Genomic DNA, 26722 nt, shown 5'->3' with positions numbered 1-26722 from the left:
TTGAGCTTGTCCAGAAGGCGGCGAGGGCGGCTGCGAGGCCGGCTGCGAGGCCAGCGGCGAGGCCAGCGGCGAGGCCAGCGGCGGTGGTGGTGGCGTTTGTTTTCGTGGCCCGCGCCAACTGATTTTTTTTCCCCCTGAGGCTGAACGAGCGACAAGAATGAACGAAAGTCGCGGCGAGGCGAGGCATGCATTTGTTGGCTTTCTTTTGTCTTTCACTTTGGCGCGGCGCCCGTGCTGAAGGTGGGGCTGAGGCCACGCCCCCCTACATAGCTCCCCCCCCCCCTTTCCTACGAGGTGTATAAAATGGCCGCTCTTCAAGGAAGTCACACAGACTGCAAGAAAAAGCGATTCAATCGTCTTCCCTCGTCAGCAGCGACAGCAGCAGGTAACGGCGCCACCGCAACACTTTTCGTCTTATCCTTATGTCGTTGTCATGATTCTAATCGGCGTTCCTGAAGCCCCTTTTTGGATTGATTGATTGATTGATTGATTGATTGATTGATTGATCTGTTTTTTCCACTGTGTGCCTTTACGGCCATAAAAGATGAAATCGACGTCAGGGATGGTTGTGCCGTTGACAAGAAATCTAAAAGTTGGAATCATAAGTTAAGAGACGGAATTCTGAGACAAGTCGGAATTCTGACTTTAAAAGTCAGACTTCTGAGTTAAAAATGGGAATTCGGAGTTAAAAGTCGGAAGTCTGAGATGAAATTTGGAATTCTGAGTTGAAAGTCAGAAACCTCAGTTAAAAGTTGGAATTCTGAGTTAAAAGTCGGAATTCTGTGTTGAAATTCGGAAATCAGAGTTAAAAGTTGGAATTCAAATTAAAAATCGGAATTCTGAGTTAAGAATTGGAATTCTGAGTGAGAAGTGGGAATTCTGCATTAAAAGTTGGAATTCTGAGTTAAAAGTCAGAATTCTGAGTTAAAAGTAGGAATTCTGAGTTGAAATTCTGAAATCAGAGTTAAGTCGGAATCCTGAGTTAAAAATCGGAATTCTGAGTTTAAAGTCGGAATTCTGACTTTAAGTTCGGAAATCAGAGTTAAAAGTTGGAATTCTGAGTTAAATCAGAATCCGACTTTAAAAGTCGGACTTCTATGTTACAAATCGGAATTCGGAGTGAAAAGTCGGAATTCTAAATTAAAAGTCGGACTTCTGAGTTGAAAATCGGAAATCAGAGTTAGAATTCGGATTTCTAATTTAAAGCAGATTCTTTACTTACAGACAGTGTATTGTCGGTGTTCAAAGAGCTGACACGTTTCGGCGTCTACTTCCGCCTTCGTCGGAGTGTCCGAACACTCCGACGAAGGCGGAAACATGTCAGCTCTTTGAACACCGACAATACACTGTCTGTAAGTAAAGAATCTGCTTTAAATTAGTTCTCAAGTAGAGAGGATGAATTTAGCACAACGATTCGGATTTCTATGTTAAATCAGAATCCTGACTTTGAAAGTTGGACTTCTGAGTTAAAAAATCGGAAATCAGAGTTAAAAGTCAGAAATGTGAGTTAAAAGTCGGAATTCTGAGTTTAAAAGTTGGACTTCTGAGTTAAAAAATCGGAATTCTGAGTTGAAATTCAGAAATCAGAGTTGAAATTCGGAGATAAAAATCAGAATTCTGACTTTGAAAGTTGGACTTCTGAATTTAAAAATCGGAATTCTGAGTTGAAATTCGGAATTCTAAATTAATAGTCGGACTTCGGAGTTAAAAATCGAAAATCGGAGTTAAAAGTCGGAAATGTGAGTTAAAAGTCGGAATTCTGAGTTTAAAAGTTGGACTTCTAAATTAAAAAATCGGAATTCTGAGTTGAAATTCGGAATTCTAAATTAATAGTCGGACTTCGGAGTTAAAAATCGAAAATCGGAGTTAAAAGTCGGAAATGTGAGTTAAAAGTCGGAATTCTGAGTTTAAAAGTTGGACTTCGAAATTAAAAAATCGGAATTCTGAGTTGAAATTCAGAAATCAGAGTTGAAATTCAGAAATCGGAGTTAAACGTCGGAATCCTGAGTTTAAAGTCGGAATTCTGAGTTAAATCAGAATCCTGACTTTAAAAGTCGCCCTTCTAAGTTAAAAATCGGAATTCGGAGTGAAGTCGGAATTCTAAATTGAAAGTCGGACTTCTGAGTCAAAAATCTGAAATCAGAGTTAAATGTCGGAATTCTGAGTTAAATCGGAATCCTAACGTTAAAAGTTGGACTTCTGAGTTAAAAAAAATCGTAATTCTGAGTTGAAATTCGGAAATCGGACTTAAAAGTCGGAATCCCGAGTTAAAAGTTGGAATTCTGAGTTTAAAGTCTTTTGTTCTTATCCTGTGACTGTAAAGTGTCATTGAGAGCTTTGAAAGGGACTTATAAATTGAATGTATTATTATTATTATTATTATGAAATCTGGAGAAAGGTGAATAATGATGGCCATTGGCCAAGGCGTCGTGTGGGTGTGTCAACGGGCGCGCCGCGTTGTTTCATAACGCTCATTATCACCAAACCCTTTTTTGCCATCACAAACATTCATCCAAACAAAGCCTTGGCAGGCCATCAAGGTTGATCTCAAATCTCATCAATACAACATTGACGAGAGCTCAATCAAGTTTGGGAAATGCGCTGATAAATGAAATGTTTTATTATTATTATTATTATTATTGCTACCTAGCTAGCTATCTATTTGCTATCTCTTCTCTGTCTAGCTGGCTATATATTGGCTGTCTAGCTAGCTATTAGCTATCTATTTCGCTAGCTATTAGCTATATATTAGCTAGCTTTCTATGTATTTGAGTCACTTCCGGGTGGAGAGAACGCTAGCACGTGTGGCTTCCGCTGCTCACAGAAAAACAAATCCGGCGGCTATAAAGTGACCTTGAGAGTTTTGAAAGGTGCTTAGAAATGAAACGGATTATGATTATTAGTACTATACTGAAGGAGAAAAAATATCTAGTTGTCCAGCTATCTAGCTAGCTATCTAGCTGGCTACAGAGCTAGCTAGATATTTGCTATCTATTTGCTATTTAGCTGACTAGCGATCTATTAGCTGTCTATTAGCTAGCTAACTAGCTTTCAAATACTGAATTCAAATAGATAGAAAGCTTAGCTAGCTAGCTAGCTAGCTAGCTTTCTAGCTATTTGAGCTAATAGATACAGTAATACTAATAATGCATTTCATTTCTAAGCACCTTTCAAAACTCTCAAGGTCACTTTACAGTCACATGTCTAAAATGTTTTAGGCTTGTAGAAGTAACCTGTATTGGTTTGTACTAAAAAATAAGCATTTAATCAAATATATGCTCTGTAAAGATATGTACATGTACAACTGGAGAGAAATGTCATCACTTTGCTGCTGTGAAATGTACATTTCATTCATTCATTCATTACATTATTATTATTATTATTATCATGATATTTATTATTATTATTATTATGATCTGTCGTTGCATGAAGGTAACAACAACCCCTCCCCCCCCCCCAAAAAAAAAAAAAGAAACACGTCCAATCACAAAGTCAAGATGCTCAGAGCAAGTTTTTGTTTGATTCAGGTGAAAAAGATGCCGACCGACAAAGCTTTTGAGTCCGCGGGGAAGCGTCCCGGCCTTCAGATTTGGCGCGTGGAGAAGATGAACCTGAACGAGGTCCCCAAAGAAGCGTACGGAAGCTTCTACATGGGAGATTCCTACATCGTCCTCCACACCAGCGCCGTGCCGTCGTACAACGTGCACACCTGGATCGGTAAACGCACACAAACACCCAAAATACTCCGTGTAAGGAATTAATCTGCCCGTTTCCACAGGCTGATTAATTCTTTACACGGAGCTTTGTCGCCCTCTTCTGCCTCTTTTTGGTGCTACACGAAGTTTTCAGCCCAGCCAAGTAGAGCAAAATGCATTGACGTGATGGAAGGACTGCTACAATGTGTCCTTTTTTTCGGTCAGGGGCGTTCCTTCAGTGACGTCACGTGATGACTCGTCACCAACTCAAAAACAGCGCGAGTCTTAAAACGTAAAATATAGCTAAACAAATGTTTTGACATGTGTCAAGTCATAGTCGGATGTAATCTGGTCATTTTTCATTTTTCAAAATAAAACATAGTTCGGACTCAGATAATAAATAAAACGGAAATTATGTTAATTATTTCTTCTTTCTGCGCGGCCCGGTACCAAATGACCCACGGACCGGTACCGGTCCGCGGCCCGGGGGTTGGGGACCTCTGTCCTAACTGACATCAGAAAAACATTTTATGGTATTGACAATAGCCAAAACACGCAGGCTGATATTTTTAGTCAAATGCAAAACACCAATCAAAATGATTTAAAGTGTCCCAAAACAGCCACAAAATGAGCTCGGAGATGGCGAGTTTCAGAAAGTCCCGCCCCCTTGTTCGTGACGTCACACCAGGATCCTCCTTCACAAACTGCCTTGCTCCAGAATCAAAAAAATGGCTTCAGATTCGGAAAAAGATCCTTTCTTGTTACTTATCCAGTTATGAATATGATTCAAATACTTCTGAAGAGGAAAGCATACATGTTTGCAATCGATTCAAGAAGTCCTTCCGTATCAATTGGAGTCGTCTGGACTCCGATGTAGTGCCCAGAAAATGCACAAGATGGCGCCCAAGCTCCGTTGGAAATGGGCTGACTTGTCTGCTGCGAATTTGTGTCAACTAGTATCAAATAGTAGTCTTGGTGCAACACACAACGATTCACCATGGCGTTATTGATGATGTCGTTTTCCTTCTAATTTCGACATCAGCACGATGTTATCATATGAAAAAAACTACCCAAAATGCATTGTGTGTCGCTTTGTCAGTAAGGGGCGTTCCCTCCGTGACGTCACTTAGGGGTCATCTACTTGAAAACAAGACTTCCGGAATATTCAGCGCAAGTCTTAAAAGGTCAAATCTAGCTTTAATATGCAGTGGAATCTTTGTCCAATGCGCTCAGTAGAAGTCATTTGAAGTCATTTTACAAATGATGGACGCAACTTGTCCGGAGGTGTCGGTTGTCCTTTAATAGTCCCACAACGGGGACATTTGCAATCGACAGCTGCAACATTGAAAGTTGGGAGCAAAAGATAGAATCATCTTTCAAATTCTTCTTTATACATTTTGCGCTATCCAATAAGTGGCTGGCTAGTTATCGGGCTATCCGGCGGGCTACCTAGCGAGCACTTTATTTGCTAGCTATTTGCTAGCTATTAGCTATGTAGCTGGCTCGCTAGCTGTCTAGCGAGCTATCTATTAGATATCTGGCTGGCTAGCAAGCTAGCTATTAGCTATCTATTAGCTGACTAGTTAGCTTTCTATGAGAGGGTTGAGTGAACACTGACGCGTGTGGCTGCCACTGCTCACCCACAGAAAAACTTATCCTATGCCTGTAAAGTGTCCTTGAGAGTTTTGAAAGGCGCTTGGAAATCAAATGGATTATTATTATTATTATTATTATTATTATTATTATTATTATTATTATAGCTATCTATTTGCTATATGTTATCTGTCTAGCTGGCTATATATTGGCTGTCTAGCTAGCTATTAGCTATCTGTTTGGCTAGCTGGCTAGCTGATAGCTATATATTAGCTAGCTTTCTTTGTATTTGAGTTATTTCCTGGCAGAGTGAACGCTGGTGCGTATGGCTGCCACTGCTCACCCACAGAAAAACTTGTCCGGCGACTGTAAAGTGACCTTGAGAGTTTTGAAAGGCGCTTAAAAATCAAATGTATTATTATTATTATTATTATTATTACTATACTGAACGAGAAATGTCCTAGAAAAAATATTTATTTATCTCGTTATCCAGCTATCTAGCTAGCTATCTAGCTCGCTACCTAACTAGCTAGATATTTCCTATCTATTTGCTATCTATTTGCAATCTAGCTGACTAGCTATCTATCTATTTGAGTTACTTCCGGGTTGAGTGAACGCTGGCGCAACTCAAATAGATAGAACCCATTTTCTCAGACATAAAAAAAAACAAAAAAATTTGATTGAAAAGGAAAAAAACTGAGAAGTTCGAAAACCAAAACAACATTTCTCATTGTAATCAATGTAAAAATTGTTAATCTGTTCCGTCTTTTTTTTAAGCGATATTGAACAATACATACACGCCTACTTACAATGGAACGCTACGCAAGGATAATCAAAGTCAAAGTCAAAGTCAAAGTCAGCTTTATTGTCAAATATGCTAATATGCATGACATACAGCACAGATGAAATTAATGTCCTCTCGGACCCAGCGTGCAAGACATGCAAGGCACTTATAACGTGGCTAAAAAAGACATACAATTGACAACAGACAATACATGTAATTTCTGTATGTAAAGTGAGGTAGTGTCGTATGGAAAGTGAGGTAGTGACGTATGTAAAGTGAGGTAGTGACATATGTAAAGTGAGGAAGTGATGTACATAAAGTGACGTAATGTCGTAATTGCAAAACAAACAACTAGAAAGGGTTGAAGTGAGGTCTTGTCTAATGAGAAATAACAAAAAAAATAGAGTTCAGGATGATCGTACAGCATGTAGCGTGTACTCAGAGTTCGGTGAATGTGGCAGTGGGAAGGGGCAGGCTGGGCAGGGCTGGGAGGGAGTTGAGTCTCCGGACTGCCTGGTGGCAGAAACTGTCCTTGAGCCTGCTGGTTTTGGCTCGGAGACTCCGCAGTCTCCGACCCGATGGCAGCAGGCTGAAGAGGCTGTGGGAGGGGTGGGTGGGATCGCCAGCGATCCGGATGGCTCTGCGGGTAATGCGTTGGTAATGATTAAACGCAACACCAGGAAGTGACATAGAAGGAAGGGAAGGGGAGTTGAGTGGTGCATTCAGGTGCGCTTCGTTTGCTCCAGAACCCATTTTTGGTTGAAAACTGAATTGGCCAAAAAATGAGAAGGTCAAAAACCAAAACAACATTTCTCATTGTAATCAATGTAAAAATTGTTAATCCGTTCCGTCTGTTTTATTTTATTGTATTTTATTTTATTTTTAGCGATATTGAACAATACATACCGCCCACTTACAATGGAACGCGACACAAGGATAATGCGTTGGTAACAATTAGATGCAACACCAGGAAGTGACATAGAAGGAAGCTTGTAAATCCAGACACAACAACATTTTTGGTTACAAACCGAATTGGTCGAGAAATTAAAAGTTCAAAAACCAAAACAACATTTCTCATCCCAATCAATGTAAAAATATATAATCCGTTCCGTCTGTCTGATAATTGAGTGGTGCATTCAGGTGCGCTCAGTTAGATCTAGAACCGAATATTGCTGGTAAAAAAAAACAAACAGGTCGGATTGTAATGAAAACAAAGCAGACTCCAGAGAGTTTGGGCTGTAATTTTTCATAAGACGCCCATCGTCATACTGCAGGAATGGACCAATAGGTAGTAAGACTTCCTTCTCCCTGATCACATCAACTGAATTCTTTTTGAAGTTAGAAGCCCACCAAACCGGTTTTCCAATCAGATCAGATGGTGGATCTGCTAGCCGGGCTGCGACTTGGATGCCGCCGTTGGAAGGCATTTCCTGCCCCGCCCGCCCGATTGACAGGTCGCAACGCCCTCCGCCTGCCGTATCTCACTGCGCCGTTTGTCCGTCGGTCTCCGTAGGGGCGAATACGACCAAGGACGAGAAAATCGCGGCCACCATTTTGATGGTTCAACTGGACAACTCCCTGGGGGGCGCCGCCGTTCAGTTCACCGAGCACCAAGGCGAAGAGTCCAACACTTTTGTCGGATACTTCAAACATGGACTCAAGTACAAGGTAGCATCTCGTCGCGCGTGGTCTTATGATAAAGTTAAATGACCAATGCAATCTTCAAGTCAAGTCAGGAATCATTAGCTATCTAGCTAGCAAGCTATCTATTAGCTATCTAGCTGGCTAGCTATTTGAGTCAGGAAACATATTTGGTTATCTAGTTAGCTAGCTATCTATTGGCTAACTATCAGCTGGCTAGCTAGCTAGCTTTCTATCTATTTGAGTGACTTCCGGGTTGAGTGAAAGCTGGCGCGTGTGGCTGCCGCTGCTCACCCACAGAAAAACCGATCAAGTGATCTTGAGAGTTTTGAAAGGCTGGCTACCTCGCTAGCTATCTATTTGCTATCTAACTAACTAACTAGCTATCTATTTGCTATATATCTATCTAGCTCACTATCAACAGTTTTGGCTATCTAGCTATCTACGTATTCGCTATCCATTAGCTATATAGCTAGCTAGCGTTCTATCTATTTGAGTTACTTCTGGGTTGAGTGAACGAACGCTGGCACATGTGGCTGCCGCGGCTCACCCGCAGAAAAAAAAACTTCTTATCCTGTGACCTTGAAAGTTTTGAAAGGCGCTTATAAATGAAATTGATGATGATTATTATTACGATGACGTGACTTTTTTTGTCACTTCGCCTGACTTGGCGTGGCTTTCAGAAAGGGGGCGTGGCCTCCGGCTTCAAAAACGTGGTGACCAATGAGACGCAGGTCAAGCGTCTGCTGCAGGTGAAAGGTCGCCACCAGGTGCGCGCCACCGAGGTGGACCTGTCCTGGGCTAGCTTCAACAGGGGCGACTGCTTCATCATCGACTTGGGCCAGGTGGAAGAAGCTTTGGCGCCGCCTACTTTCCCCGCCGCTCGCCGCTGATAGGCTGCCCCGGTGTGATTGGCAGGACATCTACCACTGGGCGGGCAGCGATAGCAACCGCTACGAGCGGCTAAAGGCCACCCAGCTGGCCCTCGACATCCGAGACAACGAGCGGCGAGGGCGCGCCCAGCTGCACCTCATCGACGAGGGAGACGAGCCCGAGGGGGTCATCAAGGTGACGTTGGCGTGCTAACAGATAGCTAGCTAGGCCTTCAATCAACCCGGAAGTAACTCAGATAGAAAGCTAGATAGCTAATAGATAGCTAACAGACGGCTAGCCAGGCCTTCACTCAACCCGGAAGTAACTCGTAGAGAAAGCTAGCTAGCTGATAGACAGCTAAATAACTTGGATAGAAAGCTAGATAGCTAATAGATAGCTAACAGATAGCTAGCTAGGCCTTCACTCAACTCGGAAGTAACTCAGATAGAAAGCTAGCGAGCTAATAGACAGCTAATAGATAGCTAAGTAACTCGGATTGAAAGCTAGCTAGCTTATAAACAGCTAATAGATACCTTGGTAACTTGGATAGAAAGCTAGATAGCTAACAGATGGCTAGCTAGTCCTTCACTCAAACCGGAAGTAACTCAGATAGAAAGCTAGATAGCCAGCAGACAGCTAATAGATAGCTAAGTTACTCGGACAGAAAGCTAGATAGCTAATAGATAGCTAACAGATAGTTATCTAGGCCTCAACCCGTAACTCAGATAGAAAGCAAGCTAGCTAACAGACAGCTAATAGATAGCTAAGTAAATCGGACAGAAAGCTAGCTAGCTTATAAACAGCTAATAGATAGCTTGGTCACTTGGATAGAAATCTAGATAGCTAGCTAGGCCTTCACTCAACCCGGAAGTAACTGAGATAGAAAGCTAGCTAGCTAACAGACAGCTAATAGTTAGCTAAGTAACTCGGATAGAAAGCTAGACAGCTAATAAATAGCTAACAGATGGCTAGCTAGGCCTTCACTCAACCCAGAAGTAACTCAGAATGAAAGCTAGCCAGCTAACAGACAGGTAATAGTTAGCTAAGTAACTCGGATAGAGAGCTAGATAGCTACTAAATAGCTAACAGATAGCTAGCTGGGCCTTCACTCAAACCGGAAGTAACTCAGATAGAAAGCTAGCTAGCTAACAGACAGCTAATAGATAGCTAAGTAAGTCAGATAGGAAGCTAGATAGCTAATAGATAGCTAATAGCTAGGCCTTCACATCAACCCGGAAGTAACTCAGATACAAAGCTAGCTAGCTAATAGACAGCTAACAGCTAGATTTTGCGTCCCCGAGGCTTCAGATCTGGCTTCGCGTCCTTCTCTGCACATCCATGGCACCGTGACAACCGCAGTCGTTGGAGTCCGCCGGTGTGGTGTGTTGTCTCTCTCAGGTTCTGGGACCGAAACCCGATCTGCCTGCGGGGCATTCCGATGCGCACGTGGCTCACAAGCACAGAAGCGTCGCATTGCTCTACATGGTAACGGCGCGGCAAATACACCATAGCAAAGATGCTGAGGCAACAGGCTAACGCATTCCCGCGCAGGTGTCCAACGCTACGGGCGAGATGTCGCTGAAGGAGGTGGCCTCCAAAAACCCTTTCAAGCAGGACATGCTTTCCAACAAGGAGTGCTACATCCTGGACAACGGCAAAGATCACAAGATCTTCTTCTGGAAAGGTAGCTAGCATACCTGTCAACCTTGGCTACCCCGTGAAATCAAAGGAACCGTGTAGTCTAGTCCCATTCCAGATTCGTTGAAAAACAAATGTCCAGTTGTTCCCAAGTGAGCTTTGGACGTTGACGGCTAGTCCGTTAGCTGGAATTCACGCTGGCGGCTTGTGCGCAGGGCGCGACTCCAACGCGGAAGAGCGCAAAGCCGCGCTCACCATGGCTAACAAGTTCATCAGCGACAAGGGTTACTCGGACAAGTGCCAGGTAAGCGTTGGGCGGCGTCAATTTTAGCCACGGAGGCGGCGCCGTCTGAGACGCGTGTCCCTCCGCCACAGGTCCAGATTCTGCCGCAAGGCGCCGAGAGCACCCTGTTCAAGGACTTCTTCCATAACTGGCTGGACAAAGACGAGAGCACGGGCGTGGGTCAGGCGTACGTAAGGGGCAGCATCGCCGTGGTCCCGCAGATCCCCTTCGACGCCTCCACTCTCCACGGCAACCAGCGGATGGCCGCCCAGCACGGCATGCCGGACGACGGATCTGGGAAAGTGCAGGTACGGTGATACTTTGCTTTACGAACGTTTCGAACGTTACATTTATCAACATTTTACCTTGGCATACAAACTATTTTTCGGGATACACACAGAGCGCCACAATGAGTGATGTGTCGTTTGCAAACGAGCCCGTTCTCCTAACAAGAAAATGGCAGCCGACTCGTTTTTGTCCTCTATTCCCCGCCCCCAGTCGTCGGTTAAAGCCACGTGATTGGTCAAGAATGCAGCAGTGAGGGGAGGGGGGGTGTAAACATTAAAGAGACAGGCAGACGACAGAGAGAGAGTGAGAATATGGAGAGAAAACAGTGAAATTTGGACTCGTTTCAACTTTATTGATAAGGCAGAGTGTAGACTGCAAGGTTAAAAAATCCCATCAATCAGGCTCCACAAATAACCAGATAGCCATCTGTACACTTTGAAGCAAAAAGCTATCAACCCAGTTAAACAGAACACGATTGATGAGGAACTAGGTAAAATGATCGCAGAGAAAGCACGGCAAATTCACTCGGATATCGTCAAGAGGCAACCTGGAAGTTCGTCATCCATTGATGATTTGAAGGCTAGCCACGGATGCTTCGAGAACTTTAAGTGTCGTACAGGGATTCATAGTCTCATTTGTCATGGTGAGGCAGCCAGTTCTGACGACAAAGCTGCCAAAGCTTACAGGGAATCATTCTTCAAGATGGTGGAAGAAGAAGGCTACGTTCCTCATCAAGTGTTTCATGCTGATGAAAGCAGCCACTTCATGCCATCAACGACCATCACCAAGGTCAATAAAACCACTTTATTATACGGTACAGTTTATTTCTTTCATTATAATACCAGGGCACATTTATTAGACATAAAATAAGGTCTATTGTGTGTAGGTTTAAGGCTTAGAAAGTAGAAAATGATATTTTATGGGGACCTGGGAATGGATTATTCTCATTGTAATGGTTTCCTATGGGGAATTATTTTTTTGGGATACACACTCTGTCTGGGAACCAATGAAGTTCGTAAGCCAAGGTATCACGATACATCCATGGCCCCACTTCTTCCGCTGGGTCCGCGCCGCCTCAGACTGCTTTCCGTGGTTCAGGTGTGGCGCGTGGAGGGCGGCGACCGCGTTCTGGTGGACCCGGCCACCCACGGCCAGTTCTTTGGCGGCGACTGCTACCTGCTGCTCTACTCGTACCGGTTGGCCGGCAGAGAGAAGCACATCATCTACATATGGTCTGTCTGGACATTGTTAGCATGTTAGCATTGAGATCGGAGCGTTGAACTGTCTTGCCCCCCCTTCAGGCAAGGGACCAAGTGTAGTAAAGACGAGCTGGGAGCCTCCGCCATCTTGGCCGTCGCCCTGGACGACTCCATGGGAGGCGACAGCTAATAGTTAGCTAAGTAACTCGGATAGAAAGCTAGACAGCTAATAAATAGCTAACAGATGGCTAGCTAGGCCTTCACTCAACCCAGAAGTAACTCAGAATGAAAGCTAGCCAGCTAACAGACAGGTAATAGTTAGCTAAGTAACTCGGATAGAGAGCTAGATAGCTACTAAATAGCTAACAGATAGCTAGCTGGGCCTTCACTCAAACCGGAAGTAACTCAGATAGAAAGCTAGCTAGCTAACAGACAGCTAATAGATAGCTAAGTAAGTCAGATAGGAAGCTAGATAGCTAATAGATAGCTAATAGCTAGGCCTTCACATCAACCCGGAAGTAACTCAGATACAAAGCTAGCTAGCTAATAGACAGCTAACAGCTAGATTTTGCGTCCCCGAGGCTTCAGATCTGGCTTCGCGTCCTTCTCTGCACATCCATGGCACCGTGACAACCGCAGTCGTTGGAGTCCGCCGGTGTGGTGTGTTGTCTCTCTCAGGTTCTGGGACCGAAACCCGATCTGCCTGCGGGGCATTCCGATGCGCACGTGGCTCACAAGCACAGAAGCGTCGCATTGCTCTACATGGTAACGGCGCGGCAAATACACCATAGCAAAGATGCTGAGGCAACAGGCTAACGCATTCCCGCGCAGGTGTCCAACGCTACGGGCGAGATGTCGCTGAAGGAGGTGGCCTCCAAAAACCCTTTCAAGCAGGACATGCTTTCCAACAAGGAGTGCTACATCCTGGACAACGGCAAAGATCACAAGATCTTCTTCTGGAAAGGTAGCTAGCATACCTGTCAACCTTGGCTACCCCGTGAAATCAAAGGAACCGTGTAGTCTAGTCCCATTCCAGATTCGTTCAAAAACAAATGTCCAGTTGTTCCCAAGTGAGCTTTGGACGTTGACGGCTAGTCCGTTAGCTGGAATTCACGCTGGCGGCTTGTGCGCAGGGCGCGACTCCAACGCGGAAGAGCGCAAAGCCGCGCTCACCATGGCTAACAAGTTCATCAGCGACAAGGGTTACTCGGACAAGTGCCAGGTAAGCGTTGGGCGGCGTCAATTTTAGCCACGGAGGCGGCGCCGTCTGAGACGCGTGTCCCGCCGCCACAGGTCCAGATTCTGCCGCAAGGCGCCGAGAGCACCCTGTTCAAGGACTTCTTCCATAACTGGCTGGACAAAGACGAGAGCACGGGCGTGGGTCAGGCGTACGTAAGGGGCAGCATCGCCGTGGTCCCGCAGATCCCCTTCGACGCCTCCACTCTCCACGGCAACCAGCGGATGGCCGCCCAGCACGGCATGCCGGACGACGGATCTGGGAAAGTGCAGGTACGGTGATACTTTGCTTTACGAACGTTTCGAACGTTACATTTATCAACATTTTACCTTGGCATACGAACTATTTTTCGGGATACACACAGAGCGCCACAATGAGTGATGTGTCGTTTGCGAACGAGCCCGTTCTCCTAACAAGAAAATGGCAGCCGACTCGTTTTTGTCCTCTATTCCCCGCCCCCAGTCGTCGGTTAAAGCCACGTGATTGGTCAAGAATGCAGCAGTGAGGGGAGGGGGGGTGTAAACATTAAAGTGACAGGCAGACGACAGAGAGAGAGTGAGAATATGGAGAGAAAACAGTGAAATTTGGACTCGTTTCAACTTTATTGATAAGGCAGAGTGTAGACTGCAAGGTTAAAAAATCCCATCAATCAGGCTCCACAAATAACCAGATAGCCATCTGTACACTTTGAAGCAAAAAGCTATCAACCCAGTTAAACAGAACACGATTGATGAGGAACTAGGTAAAATGATCGCAGAGAAAGCACGGCAAATTCACTCGGATATCGTCAAGAGGCAACCTGGAAGTTCGTCATCCATTGATGATTTGAAGGCTAGCCACGGATGCTTCGAGAACTTTAAGTGTCGTACAGGGATTCATAGTCTCATTTGTCATGGTGAGGCAGCCAGTTCTGACGACAAAGCTGCCAAAGCTTACAGGGAATCATTCTTCAAGATGGTGGAAGAAGAAGGCTACGTTCCTCATCAAGTGTTTCATGCTGATGAAAGCAGCCACTTCATGCCATCAACGACCATCACCAAGGTCAATAAAACCACTTTATTATACGGTACAGTTTATTTCTTTCATTATAATACCAGGGCACATTTATTATACATAAAATAAGGTCTATTGTGTGTAGGTTTAAGGCTTAGAAAGTAGAAAATGATATTTTATGGGGACCTGGGAATGGATTATTCTCATTGTAATGGTTTCCTATGGGGAATTATTTTTTTGGGATACACACTCTGTCTGGGAACCAATGAAGTTCGTAAGCCAAGGTATCACGATACATCCATGGCCCCACTTCTTCCGCTGGGTCCGCGCCGCCTCAGACTGCTTTCCGTGGTTCAGGTGTGGCGCGTGGAGGGCGGCGACCGCGTTCTGGTGGACCCGGCCACCCACGGCCAGTTCTTCGGCGGCGACTGCTACCTGCTGCTCTACTCGTACCGGTTGGCCGGCAGAGAGAAGCACATCATCTACATATGGTCTGTCTGGACATTGTTAGCATGTTAGCATTGAGATCGGAGCGTTGAACTGTCTTGCCCCCCCTTCAGGCAAGGGACCAAGTGTAGTAAAGACGAGCTGGGAGCCTCCGCCATCTTGGCCGTCGCCCTGGACGACTCCATGGGAGGCGTGGCTACGCAGGTCAGACTGACTTTTACCCATAAAACAAGCGCTTCCTCGTTTCGTGAGACCTTAAAGGGTTCTCCATCGCCGGGAGTCTGTCGCCTTCGCTTGACATGTTTGTGAAGCGGGATCGCTTTGAAACGGACGTCGAGGCCACTGATCTCCAATACTATTGAGACGGGCCGGCGCTGCGCTAAGCTAACAGCGCCGCGGCATTGTTGTCCCTGTGGTCCAGGTGCGTGTGACTCAGGGCCAAGAACCTCCTCACCTCCTGAGCCTGTTTGGGGGCAAGCCCCTGGTGGCGCACCTTGGCGGGACGTCCCGCAAGGGTGGCAACAGCGAGCCAAACGTCACCCGACTCTTCCACATCCGACAGAGCTCCACCAAGTCCGCCCGGGCCGTGGAGGTGGGTGCTCACTGCTTTTATAATAATACAGGTAACATCCGACTTACGACCGAGTTCCATTCCGACCAAACGGTCGTAAGTCCAAATGGTCGTAAGTCGAAATCCATTCAAAATGTTGAATAGAGACTCGGAGGCTAAATGACTCTCAAACTCCCCCCCCCCCCCCCCCCCCCCCCCCCCCTCCCTGGTGCCATCACGCAGTCGATTGTTGTGCGAGAGTGAGATGCTGGCTGGCTGGCTGGCCAAAATTGTAGTACGCAACTGCTAGCGCGTCGCGTTGCCAGGCCTAGAATTAATATTTTAAAAATAGGGTCTGTAGATCGTGGTCGTAAGTCGAGCCGGCCGTAAGTCGGATGTTAACTGTAATAATAATACATTTTATTTTAAAGGGCAACCACTTTTTTGTTTTTTAACTGACATCAGAAAAACGTTTGATAGCATCTAAAATAGCCAAAACACGCAGGATGATATTTTTAGTCAAATGCAAAACACCAATAAAAATGTGTCCAAAATCTGCAAAAAATGGAGCTGCGAATTGGGCATTTTCAGAAAGTCCCGCCCCCAGTTCGTGACGTCACGCCAAGACGTCTTGCATTGCTGGAGAATCCAAACAATAGCTTCACATTCGGAGAAGATGCTTTCTTGTTACACATCCAGTTATGAATATGATTCAAATAGTTCTGAAGAGGAAAGCATACATGTTTGCCATCGATTGATTAAAGCAGTCCCTCCGTGTCATTTTGAGGCATCTGGACTGCAATGTAACGTCCCACAAAAGAGGCAGAAAAATGGCGACCAGCTCCTGTGAGGAATGAATCAGCCCGTTTCCACAGGCTGATAAATTCCTTCCATGGAGCTTGGACTCCCTCTGCTGGCAGCTTTTGGGTGTAACACAAGGTTAAAAAAAAACAGTACAGCAAAATACATTGACGTAATGGAAAGACGCTACAATGCGTCTTTTTTACGGTCAGGAGGCGGTCCTTCAGTGACGTCACGTACAGACTCGTCGCCAACTCAAAAACAAGACTTCCTGAATGTTCAGCGCGAGTCTTAAAAGGTAAAATGTATTTATTTATATATATATATATATATATATATTTATATTTTATTAATTATATATATATTTATTTAGAGGACAACCGACACCATTTTTTTTTCTTTCCTAACTGACATCAGAAAAACGTTTTATAGCATCTAAAATAGCCAAACCACGCAGGCTGATATTTTTTATCACATGCAAAACACCAATGGAAATGAGTTAAAGTGTCCCAAAACGATTTCAAAATGACCTCGGACATGTCGAGTTTCAGAAGGTCCCGCCCCCATTTTGTGACGTCACGCCAGGACGTCTTGCCTTGCTCGGGAATCAAAACAATCGATTCAGATTCGGCGAAGATCCTTTCTTGTTACGCATCCAGTTATGAATATGATTCAAATAGTTCTGAAGAGGAAAGCATAAATGCTTGAAATCCATTAAAGAAGTCCTTCCGTATCAATTCGAGCCGTCAGGACTCCAATGTAGCATCCCAGAAAATGCACAAGATGGCGCCCAAGCTCCGTTGAAAATGGGCTGATTTGGTTCAACTAGTATCAAATAGTGGTCTTTTTCACTATGGCGTTATTTCTGTGTTTTCCTTCGAAAGCTAAACAACTTTTGTCTCTCCTCCCTTTCGCCACCACATCCCTCTGACTCGTTTCTCTTTGACGTTGGCGTCTTAGGTGGCGGCGGACGCGTCCTCCCTCAACTCCAACGACGTCTTTGTGCTCAAGGGGCCCAGGGCCACCTTTGTGTGGAAGGGTCGCGGGGCCACGCCGGAGGAGCTGGCGGCCGCCAAGCACGTGGTCGCCATCTTGGGTGGCGGAACCCCCGTGGAGGCGGTCGAGACCAAGGAGCCCGGTTAGCGACACTCTCATCGTCGAGCCAAAGGACTTTGGTCTCATCGGCGAAACCGTCTCATGCGGGAAAGACGCTTTTCTTGGGGATTCGTTTGGAATTGCCGCGCACGGCTGCGCTCCCTAATCCAATGCCGTAACAACTTCTCAAAGTCAGCTTTATTGTCAAATATGCTAATATGCATGTTTCAACAGCAGAATATTTACTATGTTAAAAGAAAACATAACTAGCTTGATAGCCAGCTAGATAGCCAGCGGGCCAGCTTGAAAGCTAATAGATAGCAAATAGATAGTTAGCCAGATAGCTAGCTAGATAGACAACTGGAAAGCTAGATATGTCAAAAACAAGATGGCAACTTTGTGATGTTCATGTTGGAGTAGATGAGCTAAGATTAATTAAAATAGCTAGAACGCTAGCTAGCCAGCTAATAGATAGTGAATAGATAGCCGGCGAGCGAGCTAGATATCTAATAGATAGCAAATAGATAGCTAGCAAAATAGATAGACAACTGGAAAGGTAGATAAGTCAGAAACAAGATGCCAACTTTGTAATTTTCATGTTGGAGTAGATGAGCTGAGAGTAATTAAATTAGCTAGAAAGCTAGCTAGCCAGCTAATGGATAGCGAATGGATAGCCAGCCAGCGTGCTAGATAGCTAATAGATAGCAAATAGATAGCTAGCTATGTGATTTCGAAGCGCCTTTCAAAACTCTCAAGGTCACTTTACAGTCACAGGATAAGTTTTAATGTGGGTGAGCAGCGGCAGCCACACTCGCCAGCGTACACTCAACCCGGAAGTAACTCAAATACATAGAAAGCTAGCTAACTAGCGAATAGATAACTAATAGATAGCTAGCTAGCTAGCCTGCAGATAGCTTATAAATAGCAAATATACAGCGAACTAGATAGATAGCTAGCTAGGTAGCCAGCTAGATAGCTCAAGTGAGCAACATAATTAAAAAAAAAATCATAATACATTTAATTTCGAAGTGCCTTTCAAAACTCTCAGGGGCACTTTATAGTCACAGGATCCGTTTTTCTGGTGGTGAGCAGCGACAGCCACATGTGCCAGCGTTTACTCAACCCGGAAGTAAATAGAAAGCTCGCTAGCCAGCTAATAAATAGCTAATAGATGGCCAACAGATAGCTCGCTAGATAGTTAGCCACCTAGATATCTATATAGCTAACAGCTAGCTAGCTAGTCTGCTAATACACTGATTCACACTACTAAATAGACAGATAGAAATCTAGCTAGCCAGCTAGTAGATAGCTAATAGATAGCCAACAGATAGCTCACTCGATAGTTAGCCACCTAGATGGCTATATAGCTAATAGCTAGCTAGCTAGTTTGCTAATACACTGATTGTCATCATTAAATACACAGATAGAAAGCTAGCTAGCCAGCTGGTAGATAGCTAATAGATAGCCTAATATGCATGACATACAGGAAGATAGTACAGCATGTAGTGTGTACTCAGATACTCAGAGTTGGGTGAGTGTGGCAGTGGGAAGGGGCAGGGGGTGCAGGGCTGGGATGGAGTTGAGTCTGGCACAAACTGTGACCGAGGAGGACTTTGGAAACGTTCACAAGCACAGCCGAGGGCTCTCCGAATGGGTTTCCTCAATGTGACACTGCTGACTTGTTGCTGGCAGAGAGCTTCTGGAAGGCGCTGGGGGGCCGCAAGGACTACCAGACCTCCTTGGCGCTCCGGACGAGTCAAGTGTGGCAACCCAGACTCTTTGCATGCTCCAACGCCAGCGGACGCATCCAAGTGAGGACAAATCTTGTCTTTGTACCCTTTTTATTTTCATTCATTTCCTTCTTAAACTGCATTTGTTACCAATTTTGCTCATATGCTAGCTAGCTATTTGTTATCTGTTAGCTAACTGGCTAGCTGGCTGGCAATCTAGGTAGCTATCTATTAGCTGGCATGCTATCTAGTTAGCTATTTGGATAACTATCTATAAGCTATGTATTAGCTAGCTAACTTTCTATCGATTTGAGTTATTCCGGATTGAGTTAACACTGGCGTGTTTTATTTACTTATTTACGTATTTATTTATTTATTTATGTATTTATTTGTTTATTTATTTATTTATTTATTATTTATATTTTATTTATTATTTATATTTTATTTATTATTTATATATTTATTTTAAACTGCCTTTGTTTTCATTTTTTTTCATATGCTGGCTAGCTAACTATTTACTATCTATTAGCTATCTAGTTAGCTATCGAGATAGCTATCTTGCTTGCTAGCTATCTATCTAGTTAGCTATCTATTAGCTGTCTAGCTAGGTCGCTATCTAGCTAGCTCCCTATCTAGCTATCTATCTAGCTATTTGCTATATATTAGCTATCTTGCTTGCTAGCTATCTATCTATCTAATTAGCTGTCTATTAGCTGTCTAGCTTAGCTCTCTATCTAGCTAACTCCCTATCTAGCTATCCAGCTATCTATTTGCTATCTATTAGCTATCTCGCCAGCTAGCTGTCTATCTAGTTAGATATCTATTAGCTGTCTAGCTAGTTCGCTATCTATCCATGTATTTGCTATCTATTTCTATCTATCTAGTTAGCTATCTATTAGCTGTCTAGATAGCTCGCTATCTATCAATCTATTTGCTATCTATTTCTGTCTATCTAGTTCGCTATCTATTAGCTGTCCAGCTAGCTCGCTATCTCACTATAGAGCTATCTATCATCTATCTATCATCTATTTGCTATCAGCTATCTCGCCAGCTAGCTATCGATCTATCTCGTTAGCTATCTATTAGCTGTCTAGGTAGATAGCTAGTACTCCACGCATTTGAGTGGCAAATTAAACCAGCTTATATCATCTTGAGAACTATCTGTAAGACTTTTGGGTGCCACGTGGGTGTCTGGCTTGCAGGTGGAGGAGGTCCCCGGAGAACTGGAACAGCTGGACCTGGAGACTGACGATGTCATGATTCTGGACACGCACCATCAGGTAAACGGTCTACGCTTCCGGATCGTTTTTTGCTAACATTGGACATGACAAAAGAGGATTTGGGACGGTTTTCGTGATGTGTCGTTCGCGAACGAGCCGGATCTCTGCAGTGAACAAAGAGAGCCGGCTCCTAATAAGGAGCCAGAAATGGGAGCCGACTTTTTTCCCCCTCTATTCCCCGCCCCCAATCTTCGTTTTAAGCGAATGTAAATGTGATTGGTCAGGATCCGTGGTAGAGGAGTTAGGGGAGAATTACAGACACACGCAGCAGTGAGGAGAAGAGGGAGGGGTTACAGAAACAGACGCACACTGTGAGTAGCACATGAAACGGGAAAGCGAGACGACAGAGCTTGATAGCACTACAAAGAAAAAACTACAGTGAGAAAATGGATAGAAAACACAGTGAAATTTGCACTCGTTCCAACTTTATTGATAGTTCAAAGGCAGAGTGTAGACTGCAAGGTTAAAATATCCCATTAATCACACTCCACAAATAACCCTCACAAGTCATCTGTACAATTTGAAGCGAAACTACAAGCAAGGGAACCAGCTATGAATGGAGTTTCGAGTGTGTCTGCCTGCATCTGTTGCTGCTGCAATATCACAACTTCCATCCAAGATGTACAACACAGAGCTCTTTGAGACACTCGATGCAAAAAGCTATCAACCCAGCTAAACAGAACACAATTGATGAAGAACTGGGTAAAATGATTGCAAGTGATTTTCAGCCATTTTCAATTGTAGATGACAAAGATTCAGGAAATATACTCGTACTCGCAACCCAATCTATGCAATTTCAAGCAGGAAATATCCCCATTGAAGGCCATTGAAGGATTCTGATTCTGAAAAGACTTTCTCAACGAATCATACCAATCATGCTCTCTGTGCACATACAGTGATACCTTGGCTTACAAACTTAATTGATTCCCGGACAGAGTGTGTAAGGCAAGAAGTGTGTATCCCAAAAATTAATCTTCCATAGGAAACCATTAAAATGAAAATAATCCGTTCTCAGGTCCCCATCAAACATAATTTTCTACTTTCTAATTTTCTCAGCCTTGACACTACACAAAATATACCTTATTTTATGTACAATAAATATGCTATGGTATTATAATTAAAGGAATAAACTGTACTGTATAATAAAGTCATTTTATTTACCTTTGTGGTTGTCGTTGATGGCTTGATGGAATGCAGTGGCCATCTTGAGGAAATTCCTTGTAAGCTTTGGCAGCTTTAGCGTCAGAACTGGCTGCCTGACCATGACGAATGACACTATGAATCCCTGTACGACGCTTTAAGTTCTTGAACCATCCATGGCTAGCCTTGAAATCATCAATGGATGACGAACTTCCAGGTTGCCTCTTGACCATATCCGAGTGAAGTTGCCTTGCTTTCTCTGCTATAATTTTACCTAGTTCCTCATCAATCGTGTTCTGTTTAGCGGGGTTGATAGCTTTTTGCATCAAGTGTACAGATGGCTTGCACGCGTTATTTTTTTACACAAGTAATTCTCACATGATTTTTGGTAGTTAATTAGTTTAAGCAACAAAAAAAAGACAGAGTAGCCATTTGGAAGCCCAAAGAGCCGGCTATTTTTAGTGAGCCGAGCCAAAAGAACCGGCTCGCTGAAAAGAGCCGGAATTCCCATCACAAATGGTTTGATCGTCCATGGAGCTTCGTTTTGACTGACTTGTCCGCCGCAGCTCTTCGTATGGATCGGCAAGGACGCCAACGAGACGGAGAAAAAGGGAGCGGCGCGCATCGGTGAGCTAAACGGGAGCCTTTTTGGGACGCAGAACCTCAACGGCGCTAGCAAACCATGTCTGTATCTTTTGACCCCACAGCCGAGGAGTATTTAAATTCGGACCCGAGCGGCCGTCGCGGGACTCCCATCAGCACCATCAAACAGGGCGAGGAGCCGCCCTCCTTCGCCGGCTGGTTCCTGGCCTGGGACCCCTCCCTGTGGGACAAAGACCCCCTGGTGGTCATCGGCGCCCGTTAAGACCAAGAAGGCTTGCCTCGCTGCATACTCGCCTGTCGCCTGCATTTTCATCCCTCCTGATCCAGTGGGCGGAGTCATTTCTCTCTCGCTAATCGTCGCTAATCGCCAAAGGAAAGAAAAAATGGCGTGAACGGAAAGGCAAAGCGCTGTCAAATTTAGCCACATTTCATTTATTTGTTTGATTATCAAAAGTTTCTAAATGTAAACAGTGACCCGATATTAGCATAACACACAAAAAAGTACTGTTGAATGGCAGTGAAAATTAAAGGTGCTTGAATGAGTAGCAAGTAGGGTTAAAGTAACTATCTATTTAGCTAGCTAACTAGCTATATAGCTTGTTAGCTATTTGAGTCAGGAAACATATTAGCTATCTAGCTAGCTAGCTGTGTATTAGCTATCTATATATCTATTAGCTAGCTAGCTTTCTATGTATTTGAGTTATTCCGGGTTGAGTGAACGCTGGCGCGTGTGGCTGCCGCTGCTCACCCGAGCTAGCTAGACAGCTAATTTATAGCTAACTAGATAGATAGCTAGCAAGCAAGATAGCTAACTAGATAACTAACTACATAACTAGCGAGATAGCTAATAGATAGCAAATAGTTAGCTGGCTAGGTAGCAAGCCAGATAGCTAGCTAGTTAGCTAGATGAATAGTTAGCTATGAGTTATCTATTAGCTAGCTAACTTTCTATCTATTTGTGTCATTTCGGGTTGAGTGAAGGCTGGCACATGTGGCTGCTGCTGCTCACTCACAGAAAAACGTATCCTGTAACTGTAAAGTGACCTTGAGAGTTTTGAAATGCGCTTAGAAATCAAATGTATTATTATTAGTATTAGTATTATCATTTGCTAGCTATTTTCTAGCTTTTAGCTTTGGTTGGCTAGCTAGCTATCTGGCTCGCTAGCTAGCTATCTATTCACTATCTAGCAGGCTGGCTATCTAGCTAGGTATCTGTTGGCTATCGATTGGATAGCTAGCTAGCTCTCTATCTATTTGAGTTACTTCCGGGTGATTATTATTATATATATATATTTTCGATTGGCGAAGGTGGTACAAAGATGACACCAAAAACAAGCACCCGCCAATGTCGAAATGTTCTGCCTGTCATTCAAATGTTTGGTGTACGCGTAAAAACACCCCAAAAATTTGGACTGGTGATGGCTCGTCCTGATCACGTTAGGCCAAGTCGTCGGCTTCAAAACAGACCCACGCGGCTCTCTACCCGGTCCAAAGAGGTAGGGAGACCAAAGACCAGGCCTAGACCAGTGTCCCCGTGCCCTTGTTTTGCTGTTCTCCCAGGAGCAAGGCACCTGATTCAAACCATCAGGACTCTGAACCAGACATCTGAATCGGGTGCGTTCCTGGTGGGAGAGGCGCAGAACCGGCAGGACGCCGTCCCCCTTCTTTGCCCTTTGGCTCAACGCAGGTTTTCAGTGGCATCTCGCTTGCTTTCTTCCTTTGCTTTGAAGCAAATCTGGATGGCTTTTCAATAAACATGAGAACAAACATGGCTGCCAAAGCGTCTTTGTCACGTGGATCCTGAGCCTGCCTGTGCGTCAGTGCTGACTAGCACTGTCGGGATTAAGCCCGAGGTGGGAGGAATTAAGCGAGGGAGCCCCACTTGCTCGGTGGTTCGTCAACCGGCTTGGACCTAGCGACAGACCCGGACCCGTTTGCTGGCGAGATGACTCAAAAGGTGGTCCTGATTACGGGATGTTCCTCCGGCATCGGCCTGGCGCTGGCTACGCGCTTTGCCAAGGACGAGAAGAAGAGGTTCATGGGTAAAGACGGGATGGGTGGGGGGTTTCTTCTTGAAGCGGGAAAAGCAAAGCGTTTGACGCGCTAACCGTCTGCGCAGTGTACGCCACCATGAGGAACGTGAGTAAAGGCGAAGCGCTGGTAGAGGCGGCGGGACGCAGTCTAGGCCGCACGCTGGAGATCAAGCAGCTGGATGTGTGCAACGAGGCCTCCATCAAGGCTTGCGTGGACAGCTTGCCCCAACGCAGGGTGGACGTCCTCAGTGAGTCGCCAACCGTAAGCACCCTCGATCACCATCAAATCCAACGCCGCTCAGTTTTCCCGTTTCTTCTTCACCTCCCACGTGAGTCAGTAACGCCGGCGTGGGCCTTATCGGCCCCATCGAGTGCCAGTCGCTGGACGAGATGAAGACGGTGATGGACACCAACTTCTTTGGCCTGGTGAGGCTGCTCAAAGAGATCCTTCCCGACATGAAGAAGCGCAAGAAAGGTCACGTGGTGGTGATCAGCAGCGTCATGGGCATCCAAGGTGGAACTCGCCGCCCGCCAGGTCCTAGACCAGTGGGTCTTAACCTGGATTCGATCGAACCCGAGGACAGTGGTTCTTAATCCTGTTGGAGGCACCGAACCCCACCAGGTTGATATGCCCATTCAGCGAACCCTTCTCCCATTGGCTGTTCCTAATAACTGCAGACTAGACTGAGGGGTGGACCTCTGTGGCGGAGGATCCACCGAACCCCTGAGACCGACTCACCGAACCCCTCGGGTTCGATCGAACCCGGCTTAAGAACCACTGCCCTAGGGGGTCCGAGGTGAGTCGGTCTCAGGGGTTTGATGGATCCTCCGCCACAGAGGTCCACCCCTCAGCCTAGTCAGCAGTTAGTAGGCACAGGTCATTGGAAGAAGGGTTCGGTGAATGAAGATATGAAACTGGTGGGGTTCGATGTCTCCAACAAGATTAAGAACCACTGGACTAGTCGGTCACCACTCACCCCCCCCCCCCCCCCCCCCTGCTTTAACCTGCCGACCGTGCGCTCTACCTCCCGCAGGGATCCTCTTCAACGACGTCTATGCCGCGTCCAAGTTTGCCGTGGAGGGATTCTGCGAGAGTTTGGCGGTGCAGGCGCTCAGGTTCAACCTCAAGTAAGGACCACCTGCCGTGATCGCAAGCGACCCATCCGGGGCGGGGCCTTCTGCTCGTCATCGATTGAAAAATGGTTCCGCCGTGGTGGTTGCCGTTGGGGCCATCATGGCTCAAATGTCCTTTGGTCACGTTTTTGTGGGTTTCGCGCTGGCTGCCTGCCTGCATCTTACCGCTCCAGCATCAGCCTGATCGAGCCCGGGCCGGTCGTCACCGACTTTGAGCAAAAGGTCTACGAAGAAGGTCTGAAAACGGACCTGAGCAACGCCGACGCCGTGACGGCGGACATGTTCACCAACATCTACCTGAAGAACTACAAGCAGATTTTCGAGACGCTGGGACAGACGGCGGAGGACGTGGCTGAGGTGCGTGACCCCGTCGGCCCCTCTTGATGACCTCGACGACCCCGACCCGGTCCCAGTCCGTCTTTGGTGTCCCCCCTCAGCACACCCTGCGGATCGTGACGTCGGACAACCCTCCGTTCCGCCACCAGACCAACACGCTGTACACGCCCATGACCACGCTGAAGTACGCCGATCCCAGCGGCGACCTGCCCATCGACACCTTCTACAAGATGGTCTTTGAGCACGACAAGGTCTTCAACGCCAGCCTCAACTTTCTCAAGTTGCTACGTTGGAGGAGCCGACGTAGCTTCACTCTGGACAAAAGCAGCTGACGTGTCCTTCGTTTTGCCGTCATGTGACCATGTAGTAATAATAATAATAATAATAATAATAATAATAATAATAATAATAATAATAATACATTTCATTTATAAGCCCCTTTCAAAACTCTCAAGGTCACTTTCCAGTCACAGGATAAGTTTTTCTATAGGTGAGCAGCGGCAGCCACAAGTGCCAGCGTTCATTCAACCCGGAAGCAACTCGAATAGAAAGCTAGCTAGCTAATAGATAGCTAACAGATAGCTAGCTAGGTCTTCACTTAACCCGTAAGTAACTCAAATAGAAAGCTAGCTAGCTAGCTAATAGGCGGCTAATAGATAGCTAAATAACTTGCTAGGTAATATATTGGCTTGCTAGCTAGCTTTCTATTTATTTGTCTTACTATTCTATTTGAGTTACGTCTGGGTTGAGTGAACGCTGGCGCAACGTGGCTGCCGCTGCTCACCCACAGAAAAACTGATCCTGTGACTGTAAAGTGACCTTGAGAGTTTTGAAAGGCGCTTAGAAATCAAATGTATTATTATTATTAATAATAATAATAATAATAATAATAATAATAATAATAATAATAATAATATTAATAGATAGCTAACAGATAGCTAGCTAGGTCTTAATAGATAGCTGGCCAGATAGCTAGCTAGCTGTATAGCTATATAGCTAACAGATAGTCAGCTAGATAGCTATAAAGCTACATAGCTAATAGAATGAAGGTTAGAAGTTATTAACCCTTTCAGGCATTTAAAATGTACTTTTAACAGCTTGTTTTGTTTGGTTGCTTCAGTGTGATGTTCATTCTAGCTTCTAGTAGTGATGAAGTAGCCATAGCGTTTATTCTTCATAAATACACAAGTAAAATTGGACAGAAATAAATAATATTGTGAGATACAAAATATTGTACGTACACGATATTTTAACATGAATGTTGGGGGGGCGGAATGATGGTCAAGTGGTTTTTGCTTCCGCCTCACAGTGCAGATGTTGAGGGTTCGACACGACTGTTTACACAGAAT

The 26722-nt window shown here is 45.1% G+C and overlaps 2 protein-coding genes across 3 annotated transcripts; both read left to right on the top strand.

Moving 5' to 3' along the window:
• The first annotated feature begins 244 nt into the window (after positions 1–244).
• Positions 245–23637, top strand: scinla (scinderin like a). Its single transcript, XM_088999834.1, has 17 exons — positions 245–385; positions 3528–3717; positions 7586–7740; positions 8397–8558; positions 8632–8781; positions 9985–10071; positions 10138–10270; positions 10440–10528; positions 10600–10815; positions 11894–12027; positions 14785–14875; positions 15093–15263; positions 16983–17160; positions 18810–18928; positions 20050–20127; positions 21834–21894; positions 21975–23637. Exons 2-17 carry the CDS (start codon positions 3537–3539, stop codon positions 22130–22132), a joined length of 2163 nt encoding a protein of 720 aa, XP_088855960.1. The 5' UTR covers positions 245–385; positions 3528–3536; the 3' UTR covers positions 22133–23637.
• Positions 23638–23671: 34 nt separating this feature from the next.
• LOC148896085 (retinol dehydrogenase 8) lies at positions 23672–25787 on the top strand. Of its 2 annotated transcripts, none has more exons than XM_088999833.1 (6): positions 23672–23912; positions 23990–24151; positions 24238–24417; positions 24938–25031; positions 25211–25394; positions 25475–25787. In XM_088999833.1, the coding sequence occupies exons 1-6, from the start codon at positions 23816–23818 to the stop codon at positions 25703–25705; spliced, it is 948 nt and encodes a 315-aa protein (XP_088855959.1). In that variant the 5' UTR covers positions 23672–23815; the 3' UTR covers positions 25706–25787. The 2 variants fall into 2 exon arrangements, with proteins under 2 accessions (XP_088855959.1, XP_088855958.1); XM_088999832.1 differs by having other exon boundaries at positions 24238–24438.
• The last annotated feature ends 935 nt before the right edge of the window (positions 25788–26722 follow it).

Source organism: Hippocampus bargibanti, linkage group LG07 (genome assembly GCF_051943395.1).
Source record: "Hippocampus bargibanti isolate YZ-2025 linkage group LG07, ASM5194339v1, whole genome shotgun sequence".
In the NCBI taxonomy this organism is placed as follows: Eukaryota; Metazoa; Chordata; class Actinopteri; order Syngnathiformes; family Syngnathidae; genus Hippocampus; species Hippocampus bargibanti.
The sequence above is the reverse complement of the archived record's forward strand: the minus strand, read 5'-3'. Positions and strand labels throughout refer to the sequence as shown.